The sequence below is a fragment of the Cynocephalus volans genome, chromosome 4 (assembly GCF_027409185.1).
Source record: "Cynocephalus volans isolate mCynVol1 chromosome 4, mCynVol1.pri, whole genome shotgun sequence".
NCBI classification, from domain to species: domain Eukaryota; kingdom Metazoa; phylum Chordata; class Mammalia; order Dermoptera; family Cynocephalidae; genus Cynocephalus; species Cynocephalus volans.
The window spans coordinates 110116415-110134331 of NC_084463.1; the positions used below are offsets into that span (position 1 = coordinate 110116415).

At 37.6% G+C, this 17917-nt stretch overlaps 1 protein-coding gene across 1 annotated transcript in view; it reads left to right on the plus strand.

Annotated features, from left to right (window-relative positions):
* Window positions 1-17917, plus strand: part of SWAP70 (switching B cell complex subunit SWAP70) — a 70130-nt gene that overhangs the window by 19306 nt on the left and 32907 nt on the right. The window contains exon 3 of the mRNA XM_063095354.1: window positions 16015-16188. Within this exon, the coding sequence (XP_062951424.1) occupies window positions 16015-16188 (174 nt within the window). The remainder of the gene's footprint in view (window positions 1-16014; window positions 16189-17917) is intronic.

Sequence of the window (17917 nt, forward strand, 5' to 3'; positions counted from 1 at the left end):
TAAAAATTGACACAAGAAAATGTTGAATTTAATGTGTGTAAAAAGGAAATTATTTAAACTGATGGTACATTTAAGTAAATTTTAAAATTGGTGATTAAAAAATTATTAAAGGTAGTACATGCTTGCTATTAAATAGGCAATTAATACAGAAATATATGAAATAAAAAGTGAATATTTCTTTAATCTTTGTAGTCTGATTCTGTAGGAGTAACTACTGCTGCTGAGAGTTTGGCGAATATCTTTATAGACCTTTTTTGAATTACATGAAAACACATGCAAACACCCCCCCACACCCTTATATAATACATAGTGTTTTGTTTCTATACAAATGGATCATACTATACATACAGTTCTGCAACTTACTTATTTTAACTGAACAATATATTAGTGTCATCTTTCCACAGCATGTACATTTAGTTTAGATATGAAAGTAATCATTTATTCATAACAAAAGTTTGGGAATTCCTGCTTTTTGCCTGTTTATAACACCAAGCATGAAATTTTTTGGCATATTTCAAAAATCCATTTCAAAAAGTGACAGTGATACTTTTAAATTAAAAATAAAGTACATTTAAAAAACTCTATTTTCCCATCACCTACATACCACAATTGCTTACATATTTTTCTAAGGCTTTTTTAGATTTTTATTGCTAGTTATATGTATACTTTTTCTATAGTTTAACATCTTTTTACAATCGCAAAGTACAGTAATTAATGTTTATAACAATAATTTAAATTAGTAGTTTGAAGAATGACAGAATGTTGGGATTCTTTTTAAAAATCATGAAAAAGTATGTTATATTTTTCAGAAATTTTGAAGGAAAGATGGCCAGAATTACAGTGTGTTCATTTGTGTAGTACCCTTTATATCTGTATCTGTTATTCCATATCAGCCTAACAGTACAATTTCCTGATCTTTCTTTGTGTGTGCATGTGTATATATATGTTTTATATGTCATAAGTGTTTCACTATTTCCCCTGCAGAGATAATAGCATTGCCTCGATCATGCTTTTTTCTCTTCTTCATATTATTTCTTTTTTAATTGGCAAATAAAAATTGCAAATATTTATGGTGTGTAGCATGACGTTTTGGAATACGTATACACTGTGGAATGGCTAAATCAACTAAGTAACGTGCTTTACCTCACATACCTTTTATTTATTTGTGGTGAGAATACTTAAATTATCTCTTTAATAATTTTCAAGTATATAATACATTGTTGTTAACGATAGTCATCATGTTGTATGATTATGCTTTAAGAAAAAAAAAAAAAAAGAAAGAAACCACATAATAAGGGAAATGTAAGATCTACTTGAACTCACAAAAGCCACATATTGTATAATTCCATTTATTTGAGATGTCCAAAATAGGCAAATATATAGAGATAGAAAGTGGATTAGAGGTTGCCAGGGACTCGGGGAAGGGTAGGAGTGGGGAGTGACTACTGAAGGGCTTGGGGTTTCTTTCTGGGATGATGAAAATGTTCTAGAATTAAATACTAGTGATGGTCATAAAGCCCTGTGGTGAATTTTACAGAATGTGAATTATATCTCAATAAAAAAGATTTAATCACATTGTACAGAAACTGATGTGTAAGTGCTCAAAACTTCACAGTATGATGCTGTATTAGTTTCTGGAGCTATTTTTTCTGCTGCTGTTGTGTTCATTGATCAGGTAGCTCATTTGGGTTAGATAGTTGTATTGTAGGTAAATATGTCTTACATTCAGCAAATATTTGTTGACCTGCTGTCTGCGTGTGTTTAATCTTAAAAATTATAGACAATAAGCAAAATTATATCTGTTATGAAAAATTATAGAACATACTGGGAAATTCTCAGAAACCTGGAAATGTGTTTGTTTTCAGTGCTAGAACTTGTGTGGGATGGGCCAGTGGATAGAGAAACACGGTTTAATATCTTGAAGTGTTGTGCCCTACTATTGCATTTTGTTCTCCATAGTGTAACATTCTTTAAATCTCTTGAATTTTAAGTTTTAAAATGTTCTTTGTTTTAGTATTTAGATATTTTAAAGTTTCGTAACTGGGGGAGAAAATATAGTAGTATTTTCAAAGTCCAAAATGAGCCACTAAATTTGGAGAAAAACTTATTCTCGGAATGAGTGAGGATGTGATGGAACAGTGAGCCCTTGTTTATTATTGCTTAGCCACCTGGAGTGGAATTTTGCCAGTCCTGCAATCCAAGTAAAGCAGCCAAGGTTTCCATGGTGTGGGTTTAAATTGAGCAAAGATTAGTGTCTTGTTTTGAAACTTGGTTGAAAAAATGTCAGTAGTGACTGACGAATGTTAACATAAAACTTAGAAGTTGTCATCAGTTGTGCAAAGAAAATATGAAATAATGATTAAACATTCGTAGGGTATGGTTTCATATATACATACTTCTCATTTGATGGTCATGTTAATCCTGTGAGGCAGAACCATAATTATCCCCATTTAACTCAGGAGGAAACAGAGCCTAAGGTCACTAGGGGTCGATAGATTTTAACATAAGCCATTTAACTTCTCCATCAGTGTTCCTTTAACTGTACTATTGAGGGATTAATTATGCCTTTCAGAATTATTATGTTTTTTTCCAGTTCTTTGAATACATAGGGGAAATACTCGTATTATTGGTGGAAAGCAAGGATAGAGTTTTGTAAAAGCTATTCTGATAATCTTAAACCATCTCAGTTTCCATCTATTTCTCTAAGGTTCTTTCGCTAATGTTTTAAGATGATTCTCTTTGAATTAGTGTCTGGTGTTCCTTACTGTTCTTTCTTGGTCAGTTTTTTTCCCAGGTTGTTTTAGGTGTTTTCTGCCTTTGATTGGGAGAATTATTCTGAAGGGGTTAGGACCAAGATATAAATTATATCGAAACTCACTTTCCAAAGAGTAATTTTTACATTTGGTTTCTATATTTACTTCTTTATAATCATTCCTGTTGTTCATCACATTGATAGAATTTATTTTCAGCTTTCCTTAAGACTTCAAATGATTAACATGTCTGTTGCTGTTTTACCAAATATTTTGCCTCCCCTGAGTGTTAACTTTTTTGTTTGTTTGTTAAATTCCTTCTTCAGTAAAAGAATGGAATTCTATAAACATGTAGGAAGAAACTTCTGTGGGCTTTTTTTCTTTTTCTTTTTTTTTTTTTGGCAGAGAGACACACTATACCTGGATTATCTGACAGGGAATAATTGAAGAAAGTGGTATTTTGTTACCTTTCTACTATTTAGTCCCAATAAACTACATCACAAACTAGTTCTGCTTCAGCATATTTATGAGGCAATCTAATTGTTTCATGAGATTTAATGGCTGATTAGACTTGCTGGTCTGAATCATTGTCAGTTCTTTTCCTTAATTGTACATATTAAGGCTTGGTCTGGGGCTGGTCAGTTAGCTCAGTTGGTTAGAGTATGGTGCTGATAACACCAAGGTCCCGGGTTCTGTCCTTGTACTAGCCAGCCACAGCCATTAAAAAAAAAAAAGAAGGCTTGGTCTGGGCTATATGATTAAAACCAATAATCCATTGGCAACATCCAAGTTCTAATTGGGGAATCTGCTGCTTTCCAACAGATTCCTTTTGTTTTGTTTTGTTATGTTTTTGAAATGTACATGCACACAAAAGAAAAACACACAAAGAAACATTTCAGTTCAATATATTGCCTCTCATCTAGAAGCTGGCAGCCTTTGCATTTGCTTTTCTAGTCTGACATTTATGCTTTTTTCCCCCTGCGGTGTACTTTTCTTACCAGATGCTTGCTGATCATGTGTTAGTGACAGTTCTTGCATAAAATGTGGTTTCACGTTTCTTCTGTTAGTTAAATGACTATGCCTTCAGCGCTCAAAATACTTCGAATGTACGCCTAACGACCATCGTTTAATAGAAGTGGTACCACTCTTAAACACCCAAACCCATGCTTCTATTTATTTATTTACTTAAGTTTATTTATTTATTAATATTATTATTTTTTACATTCTAAGATGTTGTTGCAGAGCAGTTGGGGGGTGAGAAGAGAAGGGGGAAGGAAATAGGCTGGGAGAAGGAGGAAGGAGTTGTGGCCATGGCACCTTCAGCATGGGAGACTAGGGGGATTCCAGTGGTGGCTTGGTGGTCATCACTGGCTTAGTTGTGGGTATCGGGTGGGCATGGCCGAGGCCTTTTGCCCCCACTACTGCTCTGGCTTGGGAGCCTGGGGCACTTCCTCTGGTGGCTTGGTGGCTGGGCTGGTTGTGGTTGTCAGGGGGCATGGCTGAAGCCCCCAGCCCTCCCCCTTCCCTGGCTTGGTAGCCCACGGGGCTTGCAGTCCTTCTAGGTTTTATAGTTGTTCTGTGGTGAAGTGAGACCTTTATTAGTTAATATCAACTTTGTCTCTGGTCTGTGGGTATTTTGTTTTTTCTTTCAGTTTATTCTTCTTTGGATTATTCGCTGTTCCTACCACTTAAACTCTGCACTGGAACTAATTTTTGTCCTTTGCATACTTCTAAAACGGGGGAACTTCCTGTGGGGACCAGCACTTAAGCCCTGTAGTTGAGCTAAACTGCTGCTTTGCTGCTGATTCTTTGGGGAAGGCTTTTTGTGCAGCTCAGGTTTTAATGGTTGACCTTATATGTACTCCTGGGTCTTGTGAGGTCCAGTACACCTGGGTTGTGTGGAAACTCTAGAGAGGACCTCAGACTTTTCAGCAAACCACACCCCCTGCAAATCTTTATTACTAACCAGTCTACACAGAATGGTCCTGTGCTGATTGGGGTGCAGATCAGCTGTCCATGCTGTGCCCCAGTGTTCCCCTGGTGGGCCCATCTCCCCCATTGCCTGCACTACAGACATTTCCCATGGGATGGGCTGTGTGCCCGTCCCTTGCAATGACTCTCCGGCCTCTGAGTGGCTCCTTTTTTCAGTTGTTCTGGCTCCTCACTCCTGTGTGGGTCCACGGGAACCCTGTGAGTGGTCTCACTGACCTGAGGGCCACCAAGGCCCTCTTCTCCCCTGTGGCCTCCAAGCAACTTCATCCAAAGGGCACAGCAGCAGCTTTTGCCAGCTCTTGCTCTGTGTGCTCACCAGCACCAGCCTTGAAGTGGCCGGGGCTTGAAATGGTGGGAGCGATCCTTTCTTTCTCTCATTATGGCTTCTCCCACCTTCATGAACTCCGTACGTCTCTCCTCCTCTTCCCCTGAGCTCTAGTGGCCCCAGCTTGGCTGTTGTTGCTTTTTAATAGTTGTAAATTGGTTGATTTGTGGCAGAGAGTGACACCGGGGACAGTCTATTCTGTCATCTTGACTGGAACCGCCCCAAACCCATGCTTTGCACGGTTCTTTCTTATTGTCCTTTAACCTATGTTATCTTTTCTTTCATTGATATTTGAAAGTAATGTAGTTTTAATTTAGCACAGTGACCAAGTTGGACTCTATATTTTCATCATATTTGTGAAGCTATAGAGGACTATGAACTTCTGAGTGAATAGGAGGTTTCATGCTGAGAATAAGGATGACTTTATGTTGCTGAATACTTTGACCAACAGTATAAGTGTAACAGTCATGTAGTTTAAAAAAATATTGTTTTTTAAAATAACACCTGTATTGAGATATAATTCACATACCATGCAGTTTTCCTGTTTAACATGTATAATTTTGTGGTTTTTAGTATTTTCACTATTTTGTGTAACCATCACCACAATCAATTTTAGAATATTTTCATCAGTCCTTCCCAAAAAATCCCATGCCCATTAGCAGTCACACCTCCCTTCCCCAAAGCTCTAGGTGAGCACTAATCTACTTTCTGTCTGTATGGATTTGCCTGTTCTGGACATTTAACATTAATGGAATCATACAATATGCAGTGTTTTGTGTCTAGCTTCTTTTGCTTAGCATTAATGTTTTCAGGGTTCATCCATGGTGTTGGATGTAACAATATATCATCCTTCCTTTTTATGGCTGAATAATATTTCATTATGGATATATACTACATTTTGTTTACACATTCATCAATTGATGAACATTTGGGTTGTTTACTTTGGTGCAACCATGTTGACTTTCTCTCAATTCCTCACATTACCAAGACCCTTCCTGTCTCAGAGTCTTCAGACATGCTGCTTCCTCTGCTATAAGGTCTCCTTCACCCATAAAACGTAGCCAATTCTTGTTCATCCTTTAGATCTCGACTTGATTGTCACTTCCTCAGGGATGTGTCTCCAGATAACACCCCTCTTCCCAGAGCTAACCAGCTCTCTTATAATGTGTTCTCATAGTATCCTGTGCTTTTCTGTCATAGCACTTACCAGATGTCATCATATCAGTGGTTGGGTTGTTGCTGTGTTGTTTAGAATCTAATTCTCCCTCTAGAGTATAAGTTCTGTGATGGCAAGGACTGGCTTGCTGTTGTCCAACTCTTATCACAATGACTGGCACCTGGTAAACCCTCACAATTATTTGAATGAATGAATGAGCAAATGCACACTGCATACTAGGCAGAGGGGATGCAAAGATGAATAAAATATAGCCTTTGATTTCACAGAGTTCATGATTTTGTGTGAGCCTTAGTGAATATAGCTCAGGGAAGAGTTTGAGGTTAGAAATGTATGTGTGGCATATAAGAGCTCACCCCTTTTCCCTTCTCTGATTTCTTGGCTCTTGTATTTTTGCTCTGGTTTAAACAGTTTTATGAAACTGTTATTTTTTCCATTGAGATGTAATTCACATAATATCTACCATTTTAAAGTGTACAATTCATTGGTGGTTAGTATATTCACTGTGTTGTGCAGCCATCATCCCTATCTAATTCCATCATCCCCCAAAGAAGTCCCATATCTATTAACAGTCTGTCTCAATTCTCCCTTTCCCCAATCCCCTGGCAACCCCTAACCTGTTTTCTGTTTCTATGGGTTTGCTTATTCTGAATGTTCCATATTAATGGAATTATACAATATGTGGCCTTTTGTTTCTGGCACCTTTAATTTAACATGTTTTCAAAGTTCATCTATGTTGTAGCATGTGACAATACTTCATTCATTTTTTATGGCTGGATAATATTCCAGTGTATAGATGTGCCACATTTTGTTTACCGATTCATTGGTTAATGGACACTTACCTTCTTCTTCTTCATTTTTTTTTTTTTTTTACTATAACCATCCTAGTGGATTGAAAAGCTATTATTTTTAAAATTGGTAAAGAGTAAATGATTGACTGATGTAAGAAACAATCCCTTGCACTTTGTTTTACATCTTCCTGAAACAACCCCTTATCAACCAGCCCTTTGACATTTCTGTTCACTTTCTAGCACTGACAGAAAGATTGTAGAGCCTGACTCTACTCTGCCTTCACCTGCACACCCTTTATTTGCCCTTCAGAATTAAGCTTGATTTGTACCCATCCTCCATCCTCACCATCTGAATCAAATTTCAGGACACCCTGTATTCCAGGGTGCATTTGCATATACTGTTAGTTTGTCTTCCTCATTATACTAGATTTTATTTTATTAATTTATTTTTAAATTTTTATTGAATCATAATTAATTATACATATTTTGGGGGTTCAACATTGAGATATGTTGATCAAGTCAATATTACTAGCATACATATTTTTACAAATCATACTTCTTTTATGCCCCTTGTCTAATCTCTCTCCTTCCCCCCTCTCCCCCTCCCCGCTCTAAACATAGATTTCTTTTCTCCCTCTGAAAGAGTAATGGTTACTCTGTTGATTTGTTGCCTAGATGATCTGTCCAATGCTGAGAGATGTGTTCAGGTCCCTCAATATTATTGTAGAACAGATGCTTCTTCTGTCACTCTGGAATGTGCTTTGTGGAGAGAGACATCCTCTTCTTTTCTTTGGTCTCTGCTGGTGACTCTCCTTGTGTCAATGCACTCCAGTGGCTGGCAGACCATCTGCATGTGGTTGTGGCATCTAGCTGCTTTTGCGGCAGCTGTGGTTACTGTGGTGGCTGTGGTGGGCCACCCACATGGAGGTGATGTTTTTGGCATGCTCCTTGGCACTGGCAGTGTGCCTGGTTGTGGGAGGGGGGTTTGGTCCGCGGCTCCAAGCCTCAGGTCCCTGGGTGGGCCCTGAGGTGCTGGTGGTGTGCCTGGTTGTGTGTGGGGGGTCCGGTCCCTGGCTCCAGGACCCTGTGCAGCCCCCGAGGCACTGGCAGTATATCTGGTTGTCAAAGGGGGGTCTAGTCCTCAGCTCCATGCCTCAGGTCCCTGGGTGGGCCCTGAGGCTCTGGCAGTGTGCCTGGGCTGGAACTAATTTTTGTCCTTTGCTTACTTCTAAAGTGGGGGAATTTCCTGTGAGGACTAACACTTGAACTGTGTGGTTGGGCTAAATTGCTGGTTTGCTGCTGCTTCCCTAGGGAAGGCTTTTTGTGTAGCTCAGGTTTTAATTGTTGACTTTATAGGTACTTCCCATTCTCCAGAGACTTGGTGCACCTAGGTTGTGTAGAAACTCTGATCGGGGCCTGAGTCTTTTCATCTAACTGCACCCCATGCAATTCTATATTCCTGACCAGTCTCCTCTGAGTGGTCCTACGTTGATTTGGCGGGCAGATCAACTGTCCTTGCTGTGTCCCAGTGTTCCCCTGGTGGGCCTGTCTCCCCTACCGCCTGTGCTGTAAACCTTTCCCATGGGATGGCCTGTGCTCCAGTCCCTTGCGATGACTCACTGGCCTCTGAGTGCCTCCTTTTTTTCAGTTATTGTGGCGCCTCCTGTGTGGGTCCACGGGAACCCAATTAGAGGGTCCACCAAGACCCTCTTCTCCCCTTCTGCCTCCAAGCATCTCCATCTGAAGGGCACAGCTGTGGCTTTTGCTGGCTCCTGCCCCCAGTGCTCACCAGCTCCAGCTTTAAAGTGGCTGTGGCACAAAATGGTCGGAGCGGTTTTTTCTTTCTCTCATCGTGGCTTCTCCTGCCTTTATGCAATTCATTGGTCTCTCGTCCTCTTCCCCTGAGCAATAGCAACCCCAGCTTGGCTGCTGTTGCTTTTTTATAATTGTAAATTGGTTGATTTGTGGGTGAGAGTGATGCTGGGGACTGTCTATTCTGCCATCTTGACCAGAAACCTTTTATACTAGATTTTAGAAACTAGAAACTCTTTAAAGTAGGTACTGAGCCTTATTTGATGTGGGACACTCTCCCCCCAGCATAGTGACTAACCTGTAGTACACAGGTAATAAGTTTGCATATGCTTAGTTCTGTAGTAAAAAACAGGTTCTAGAATACATGTCTTGAGCTGCATTTCAGCTCTGTGACAGATATAGATGCAGACATTACTGCACTTTATACAAGCAGCAAAGATGGTCTGTTCTTTTCCCCATCCTACACAAATATTGTGTTCTGTATATACTCTGATAAGCACCTTGTTTTTTTCCCTGCTTTATCTTTTCTTTCTTTTTGGGATGTGATATGTACAAAAGAATATATGTAGGATATATAAAAATTATAAAGCATAATAATAAAATGAACATCTGTGAATGTACTGCTCATCTCAGGAAGAACATCACTAATATTGTTGACTCCATCTCAGTGCTCTTCCCTTTTCTCATTTCCCTGTCTCCCTCCAAGAGGAAACCACAATCCTGAATTCAGTGTGTGTTTTTCTCTCACATTAGAAAAAAGTGTTACCATATATGTATATCTTAATATATGGTTAATTTTTGTTCTGGGGACTTATAAAAGTGGGGTTGTGCTCTGTGTAGTCTTTTGTGACTTTCCTTTTTCACTGGACATTGTAAGATTCTTCCATATTATGCACTTTGCTTCATGTTATATCTTGGTGATTGTCAAATATCAGAACATGAAGAAATTATGTTGTTTTTTCCTGTTATAGCTCTGTATATGGTCAGAACATCATATAATTTAATAATAATCAAGTACTTTGTAGCATGTTTTTATTTAGCAAGATTCTTCCACATGTATTTCTTTATTCTTATTCTTAGAACTTTGAAAACCATTAGTTTTAGTTTATGGTATGTGAATAATAATAATTGAATAATAATTGAATAATAATGCTTTACGTACTGTTTGATGTTGAAAACTAATGGATTTTGTACTTTTAAAAAAATTGTGCTAAAAATCCATAACCATAAATTTACCTTCTTGACAATTTTTAAGTGTACAATACAGTATTTTTTATTATATGCATGTCGTTGTACAACAGATCTTTAGAACTTTTGTACAACAGATCTCTAGAATTTTTTTATCTTGCATGACTGAAACTCTATACCCATCAAACAATACTCCTTTTCCCTCTCCCCCCAGCCCTTGGTAGCTGCTATTCTACTGTTTTAATGAGTTTGATTATTTTAGATACCTTCTATTATAAGTGGAATCATGCAGTATTTACCTTATTTGGCTTATTTCACTTATCATAATGTCCTCAAGGTTCATGAATATTGTAGTATATGACAGGATTTTCTTCTTTTTCATTGTACATATGCTCATATATCACATACTTGTATTCTTCATCCATTCATCCTTTGATGGACACTAAATTAGGTTGCTTTCACCTCTTGGCTATATATAATCCTGAAGTGACCATGGATGTGAAGTGTCTCTTAAAGGTCCTGTTTTCAGTTCTTTTGGATGTATATCCAGAAGTGGGATTGCTGGATCATATGGTAGTTCAATTTTTAATATTTCAAGGAATTTCCACACTGTTTTCCATAGCAGCTGCACCATTTTACAATCCCACCAACAGTGTACAAGGGTTCCAGTTTCTCCATATCCTCACCAACCCTTTGTATTTTCCTTTTTTTTTTTTTTTTTAATACTGGTCACAATAACAGATGTGAGGTAATGTCTCATTGTGCTTTGATTTGCATTTCACTCAGGATAAGTGACATTAAGCATCTTTGCATATACTCACTGGCCATTTGTTTATCTTCTTCAGAGACATCTCCATTCAAGTCATTTACCCATTTTTACATTGGGTTATTTTTTTGTTGTTGTTGTTATGGAGTTATAGGAATTCTTTGTGTATTATGGATATTAACCCCTTGTCCAATGTATGGTTTGCAGATATTTTCTCCCATTCTGTAGTTTGTCTTCTCACTGTTGATTATTTCCTTTGATGCACAGAAGTTTTTAAGTTTGATGTAGTTCTGTTTATCTGTTTTTGCTTTGTTGCCTGTGCTTTTGGTGTCATATCCAAGAAATCACTGCCATTCCAATGACATGACACTTTTCCTCTATGTTTTCTTCTAGGAGCTTTATAGTTCAAGGCCTTACATCTGCATGTTTAATCCATTTTGAGTTAATTTTTGTATATGGTATTAGGTAAGAGTCTGTCTTCATTCTATTCCTAAACTGGGTATCCAGTTTTTCTAACATCATTTGTTGAAAAGACTATCCTTTACCCATTATATATTCTTGGCACTCTTGTCGATGACTGTTCGACCATATATGTGGGATTTATTTCTAGGTTCTTTATTTTGTTCCATTGGTTTGTATGTCTCTCTTTATGCCAGTACTGTTTTTATTACTATAGCTTTGTAATATGTTTTATAGTAAGGAAGTGTGAGGCCTCCAGCTTTGTTCTTCTTTTTCAAGATTGTTTTGGCTATTTGGGCTCCTTTAAGATTCCATATGAATTTTAGGATAGGTTTTTCTATTTCTGCAAAAAAAATCATTGAGATTTTGATAGGGATTGCATTGAATCTGTAGATTGCTTTGGGTAGATGAACATCTTAACAATAAATATTAAGTCTTCCAATCCATGAACATGGGATGACTTTTCATATATTTTTGTCTTTAATTTCTTTCAGAAATGTTTTGTAGTTTTCATTGTACAAGTCTTTCACTTTCTGGGTTAGGTTGATTCCTAAGTATTTTATTATTTTTGATGCTATTTTAATTGTATTGTTTTCTTAATTTATTTTTCAGTTTGTTCATTGTTAATGTATAGAAATGCAACTGACTTTTGAGAGTTGATTTTGTATCCTGCAGCTTTGCTGAATTCATTTATTTGTTCTAACAGTTTTTTTTTGTGGAATCTTTAGGGTTTTCTACATATAATAAGATCATGTCATCTGGAACACAGATAATTTTACTTCTTTCTTTTCCATTTGGGATATTTTTATTTCCTTTTCTTACCTAATTACTCTGGCTCGGACTTCTAGTTCTACATTGATTAGAAGTGGTGAGGGTGGGTATCTTTGCTTTGTTTCTGATCTTAGAGGGAAAGCTTTCAGTTTTTCACCATTGAGTATGATGTTAGCTGTGGCCTTTTCATATATGACCTGATATTATACTTTTCTTAAAGGTGTAAATGTCATCATTTAATATGCTTGTAACTTTGAACATGATTAAACTAAAGAGAAATAGTGGATTTGATTTTAGGGAAGGAATGAGGCAAACAGACAACTTACTAAAATTAAGTAAAATACAGGGAACATGGATCAAAATGCTACTACTTATTTCCTGGGCAAATAATTCATGGAGAATTTGCTTGGTTTCAGTTTGCAGACCCCACTGCAATCTGATGTTCATCCAAACTTCTTGGCTGTCTTGAAGGAACTTCAAGATATTGCAAAACCAGCGGTCTTTTCTTAAACACCTTTTCCTTGATTTCTCTGTAGCATTTGGCTACATTCTTCTTAACTGTTTCCTTGCTCAGTTTTCATTTCTTTGTGTTTTTTTGCTATTTTGACTGCTCTTTCGTCATAACTCCTCTTTTTCCTCTTGTTTTATAAATGTGGGTATCCCTGAGGTTCTGTTTTTGATCCCATCTCTTTTCTTGCTGTATGTTCTCCCACAGCTATCTCATTGACTAACCGTCATGGCTTCAGTCATCATCAGTATGCAGTTGATTCACAAATCTGTCTCTCTCTTATATTACAAATTCACTTTGGATAGCTACATCTAAATGTCTTACCAGAACGTCATGTTGAAGATGCCTATAACTAAATATGTTTTCTTTCTTTCTCCCTTGTCTTGTGAATACCATGATCTAGGTGCCTACTCCCCAAAATCTCATGCTTTGTATCCATCCCTCTGTCCTTTATTCCCAAGATTATACTCTAGTTGGGACCCTTAATGTCTTTTGCCTGGTAATCTTCTGATCTTCTTTTTTTCTCCCTGCACCCTTGTACCTACTGAAATCTACCTTATATAATTCTGTTAGTATAATTTTACTAAAACGTAGAGCTAATTTTTACTCTTAAATCAGAAACCTTTTTTGGTTTTCTCTTGTACTTAGAGTAAAGTTAATTCCCAAATGTAGCATATATCTGACTTCAGATTGCCTCTTGTGTTTGATCTACCATTGTTCCTGTACCCATGTCAGCCCAACTCAGCTACTCACCGTTCCCCAAACATGGTTGGTGTGCTGTTGCTGCCAAGCCTTTGCTCATGCCATTTCCTTTCCTGTTCTTTGGAATACCTTTCCTTGCATTCTTCAATAGCCTTTAAGGTCCACCTCAAATACCATCTTTTCTACAAAATACTAATCTGGACTGTGTGTGACTTGTTTATTTTCTGTTCTAAAATCCTTCAAGTGGTGTTTTCCTACAAGCTGTTTCTTGAAATTATAAAGGTCTTTGTGATTTGGTCTTTGTTTGCTTTTCTAGCCATGTGTCTAGCTACTCCTCCTCAGGAACCCTATGGTTCACCACACAATCCACATAGAATCAGTTCTTGTTCCTCAGAGTGAGCCTGTATGCTTTCATGCCCATGTCATTTCCCCTGTGTGGCATATCTTCCACTGAGTGTTTTTTTAGGAGTGTGAGCAGATAGAATTGTTGGTGGTGGTGGCTTTTGAACTAGTTCTGCATAGATGTCCTCCATCACATAGACAGCCTCCATCTACTGACTTCTACAAGCATTTTGGCATAGTGGAAAGAGCTGACATTTGAGCTTTAGTTTAAACTGTGGTTTTGATATTTACTAGCCATGTGAACTTGGTAAAAGTACTCAGTTTTTCTAAATGCTTTTTCCTGATCTGTAAAATAGAGATGGTAATTAAGTTGACAGGACTGATACAAAATTTAAGTGAGAACCTGTGTATAAGATGCCTAGCATATAGTAAGCCTTCAACAAATGATATTAAGGGGAAAAAAGAAAAAAACTGCTTTCCCTGCATGGAATCAGTTCTGTTTGATGGGGGCTTGGGAAGTGGTGCTAGAATGAGACAGGATGCTGAAGGCAGAGCACAAAGGATATCTTCCTACTTCTGGGGGACTGGTTTGCTAACCACAAATTCCAGTTAGAGATCAGGTGAAACTTCTCCCTGCAGTAAGCTAGTGACTTCTTCCTTATAGTACACATAACACTTTGTTCATATCTCTACAAGAAGAAATGCTTTGCTCATATTGTCCTGATGTCCACTTCTCCTCCTCCAGTACATCTTCCATATTGTCCCAGAATATGGCTTTTAAAATGAAGATTGTGTTGCTTCCTTGAACTGTTTCAGTACACATAAAGTCCCAATTCCTTAACATGAGTGATAAGGCTGTTCATTATCTGGTCTTCACCTACTTCTCTAGCCTCATCTTTCACTGTTTTCCATGCAGTGGACACTTGCCTTTTTTTTTTTTTTTTTCTGTCTAGCATCTGAACCTTTTTTCTTATGTTTGGGAAATTCCACAGGGTCTTAATGGGGAACAGGACCTGTCTCACCTCAGAAACGAAAAGTTCAGATACTCACTTTCCCTGCTCCTCGCCAGCTAGAGAACAGGAATGTGACCCAGTCTCAGCCAGTAGGACTGAGTGACACAGAGGATCAAGGACAGGGGCAGTGGTAGCAGTGGTAACAGTGGTGGTGGCTTCATGTTACACTGGCAGTGGTGTCTCCACCAGCCTGTTCCTGTGAGTGGTTTCAGCTGCAGTTCTCGCTTCCTACCCTGCTTTGATACTGGCTAGTTTCAAAGCCTAGATTTTCCAGCCCTTACACTGGATCTGTGAAGTTACCCATTTTGTAAATTCCTTTTCTGTTTAAAGGAACCCAAGGTGGTTTCTGTTACTTGCACTTATGCAGAGCCTTGACTCATACAACCCTCCAGCACCAAGTGCCCTTTTCACGTTAAACTTCCTACAGCTCTTGCCAACTGATCATGGTAGTCTCCAGTCCACCTCTGGGCTTTCTTATATTCTCTTCTACCTGGAACACCTTTTATCCTATTCTTGATCTGGTTGAGTCTTGATGGTCCTTTAGGACTCAGCTCTTGTCATATCACTCTTTCTGCAAATCTTCCCCCAAATCTCAAGATTTTGTTAGCTCCTCAGCGTTCCTACAGTTGTCCTCTGTTTATCTCTATTATAGTACTTGGCACGCTATATTGTAATAGTCTTTATGTTCCTTGGAGACATGGGCTAGTATTATGTTGAGTATCATTGCACTGTCCCTAGAAATAATAATCACTATCTAAATTTTATTTGTTGAATGGGTAAAAAGCTATTGAATTTTACAGTTATGTTAAAATTTGTCTACTTGTACATCTGTTTTCCCTAATAGACTGTGAACATTCTAAGAGCACAGAGTTGTTCATCTTTATGTCCTTAATTTATAGCACAATATTTGGCTTATAGTAGATGCTGAGGGAATGTTGAATGCATAAATTAATGAATGAATGAGTGAATGAATGAATGGCAGAGCTGTCTTTTTACAATTTCAGTTAAACAGTTTTTTCCAAAAGAAGGTATCTTCTTTGCACCGTGTAGGTAAAAATGAGGTATCTGCATGTGGCTTGCACTGAGTAATTGTCATTCTTAGCTCCTTCTGTATACTAGTATTGGTAATCTATTTAGGAAAATAATGTGTATATATGAAAAAATAACTGTTTGACTGATCAGTATTTTATGTAATAAGTGAGTGATATGAGTAGGTGTTGCTTCAGTGTCCGGCTAAGTATAACATTCTTCATTGAGCCATTGAAAGTGTAGTACCCAGAGCAAATATGAAGGACGTGGCTATTGGTTAACTGGATTGATTAATATGGAAGCCTGAGGGGACTTTGTCTTTCTATTTTTCTTGGCTTATATACTGCATATTTTGGACTGGTTCATTGGGGCTTTTCCTCGTTCCTTTTTAGGTCCAAGACAACTTTGACAAGATTGAATTCAATAGGATGTGTTGGACGCTGTGTGTCAAAAAAAACCTGACAAAGAGTCCCCTGCTCATTATGGAAGAAGATGCATTTAAAGTATGGGTTATTTTCAACTTTTTATCTGAGGACAAGTATCCATTAATTATTGTACCAGAAGAGGTAAGGTGTGACTTTGGGAGTTTTTACATGGCCATCTTAGCATTTAATAGACCTGGCTTGGAAGGATTTGGGTTAATTCAGTATAGATATGGAAGGAGATCCTTGACTGGTGTTTTTGGATCAGAGGCAAAACAACTTGAATCCAGAAGCAGCCCAAACTTAGTGATTTTGGGGGCATGTAATACCTCTAGAGGTTTGCAGAGAGGGTGAGACTCTTCTTCTCTAAGTTGCTATGATTAGAAATGAATCTCTCCTCCTGTCCAAACAGTCTCTGTTCAGTACAAGTCACAATATAATTTTCTGTCTACTTGAATATTGGCAAAATCATACTAGCTAAGTGATGTTATATGGGAAACACATAGGATCCGGAATGTTGTTCTCAAAGCCATTTTATGTGAGTAAATACTGTTCTTGTTTTCAAAGGCCAGGATGATGACTTTATGTACTTTTCAAAGTAAAACAGAACATCTGCTTGTTTGGTTCTGGGTTATTTTCCCTGAACTTCCAAAAGAAAAAAAAAAAGGAGTAAGATTTCTGTGCTATCTTACTGCCCTAAAAAGTCATGCATGTAATATGTGCTTATTACAGTAGAAAATTTAGAAAAGACTAGTAAAATGAAGATTAAAGTCAGCTGTAGTCCCCCCACTTTAAAAAAGTCATCTATAATTCCTTAACCTTGGATAAATTATTTAACCTCCTGAGTCTTAATTTCCTCATTTATGAAATAAGGCTAACAATAATGTTTACTCTAAGGTTTGTGAGGTTCTGTGTTTAAAGGACTTAGTTCAGTGCCCGGCATATAATATGTACTCAGTAAGTATATTAACTCCTATGACTACTTTTATTGCACACATTTTTGCACACCAGACTGCTTATTTCCTTAGGATAAATTTCCAGCAGTGGAATTCTGTGTCATAAGAAATGCAGATTTTCAAGGTATTAGATGAATAAGGCAAAATTGTCCTTCAGAAAGGCTGCACCAATTTACACATCTAGCAGTAGTGGTTCAGAGTGTCTGTTTTTACCCATCCTGCCAGTATTGTCTAGTCTGTGATTTCTGTGATTCATGTTCATGTTAGGAAAATAATTAGAATCTGTTTAAAAGTTCACACTGCAATATTTATTTAAAATCAGCAAGCATTTATTGATTGCCAGCAGTAAGTGAGGCAGCAAGGAGAATACAAATTGGAAAAGATGATTTCCTGCCCTCAAGGAATTTACAGGTACTGAGGAGGAAAATAAGTGTAGTGCAAAGCAAAATAGAGAAAGGGAAAATTTATTCCAGCTTGGGGCAAGTAAGGATCAGGGAGGGCTTTTTAAGAGAGACCATATAATGTAGTGGTTAATGGAAGATTTTAAACTTTTTCAGACAGGGGCTAGACAGTAAATATCTGAGGCTTTGTGGGCTGTCTGGGCCATACTGTCTCTGTCAAAACGACTCAGCTCTGTTGTCTAGCATGAAAGCAGTCGCAGACAGTATGTGGCTGTGTTTTTTTTTTTTTTTTTGTGGCTGTGTTTCAATAAAACTTTTATTTATGGATGTTGAAATTTGAATTTCATATAATTTTAATGGGTCATGAAATATTATTTTGATCTTTCCCCCCAATCATTTAAAAATGTAAAAACTATTCTTAGATCATGAGTGTGTAAAAACAGATGATGAGCCAGATTTGGCTGGTGAGCTAGATTTAGCTTGTGGTCTGAATTTGTTGAGGGAAGGGCTCTGGAG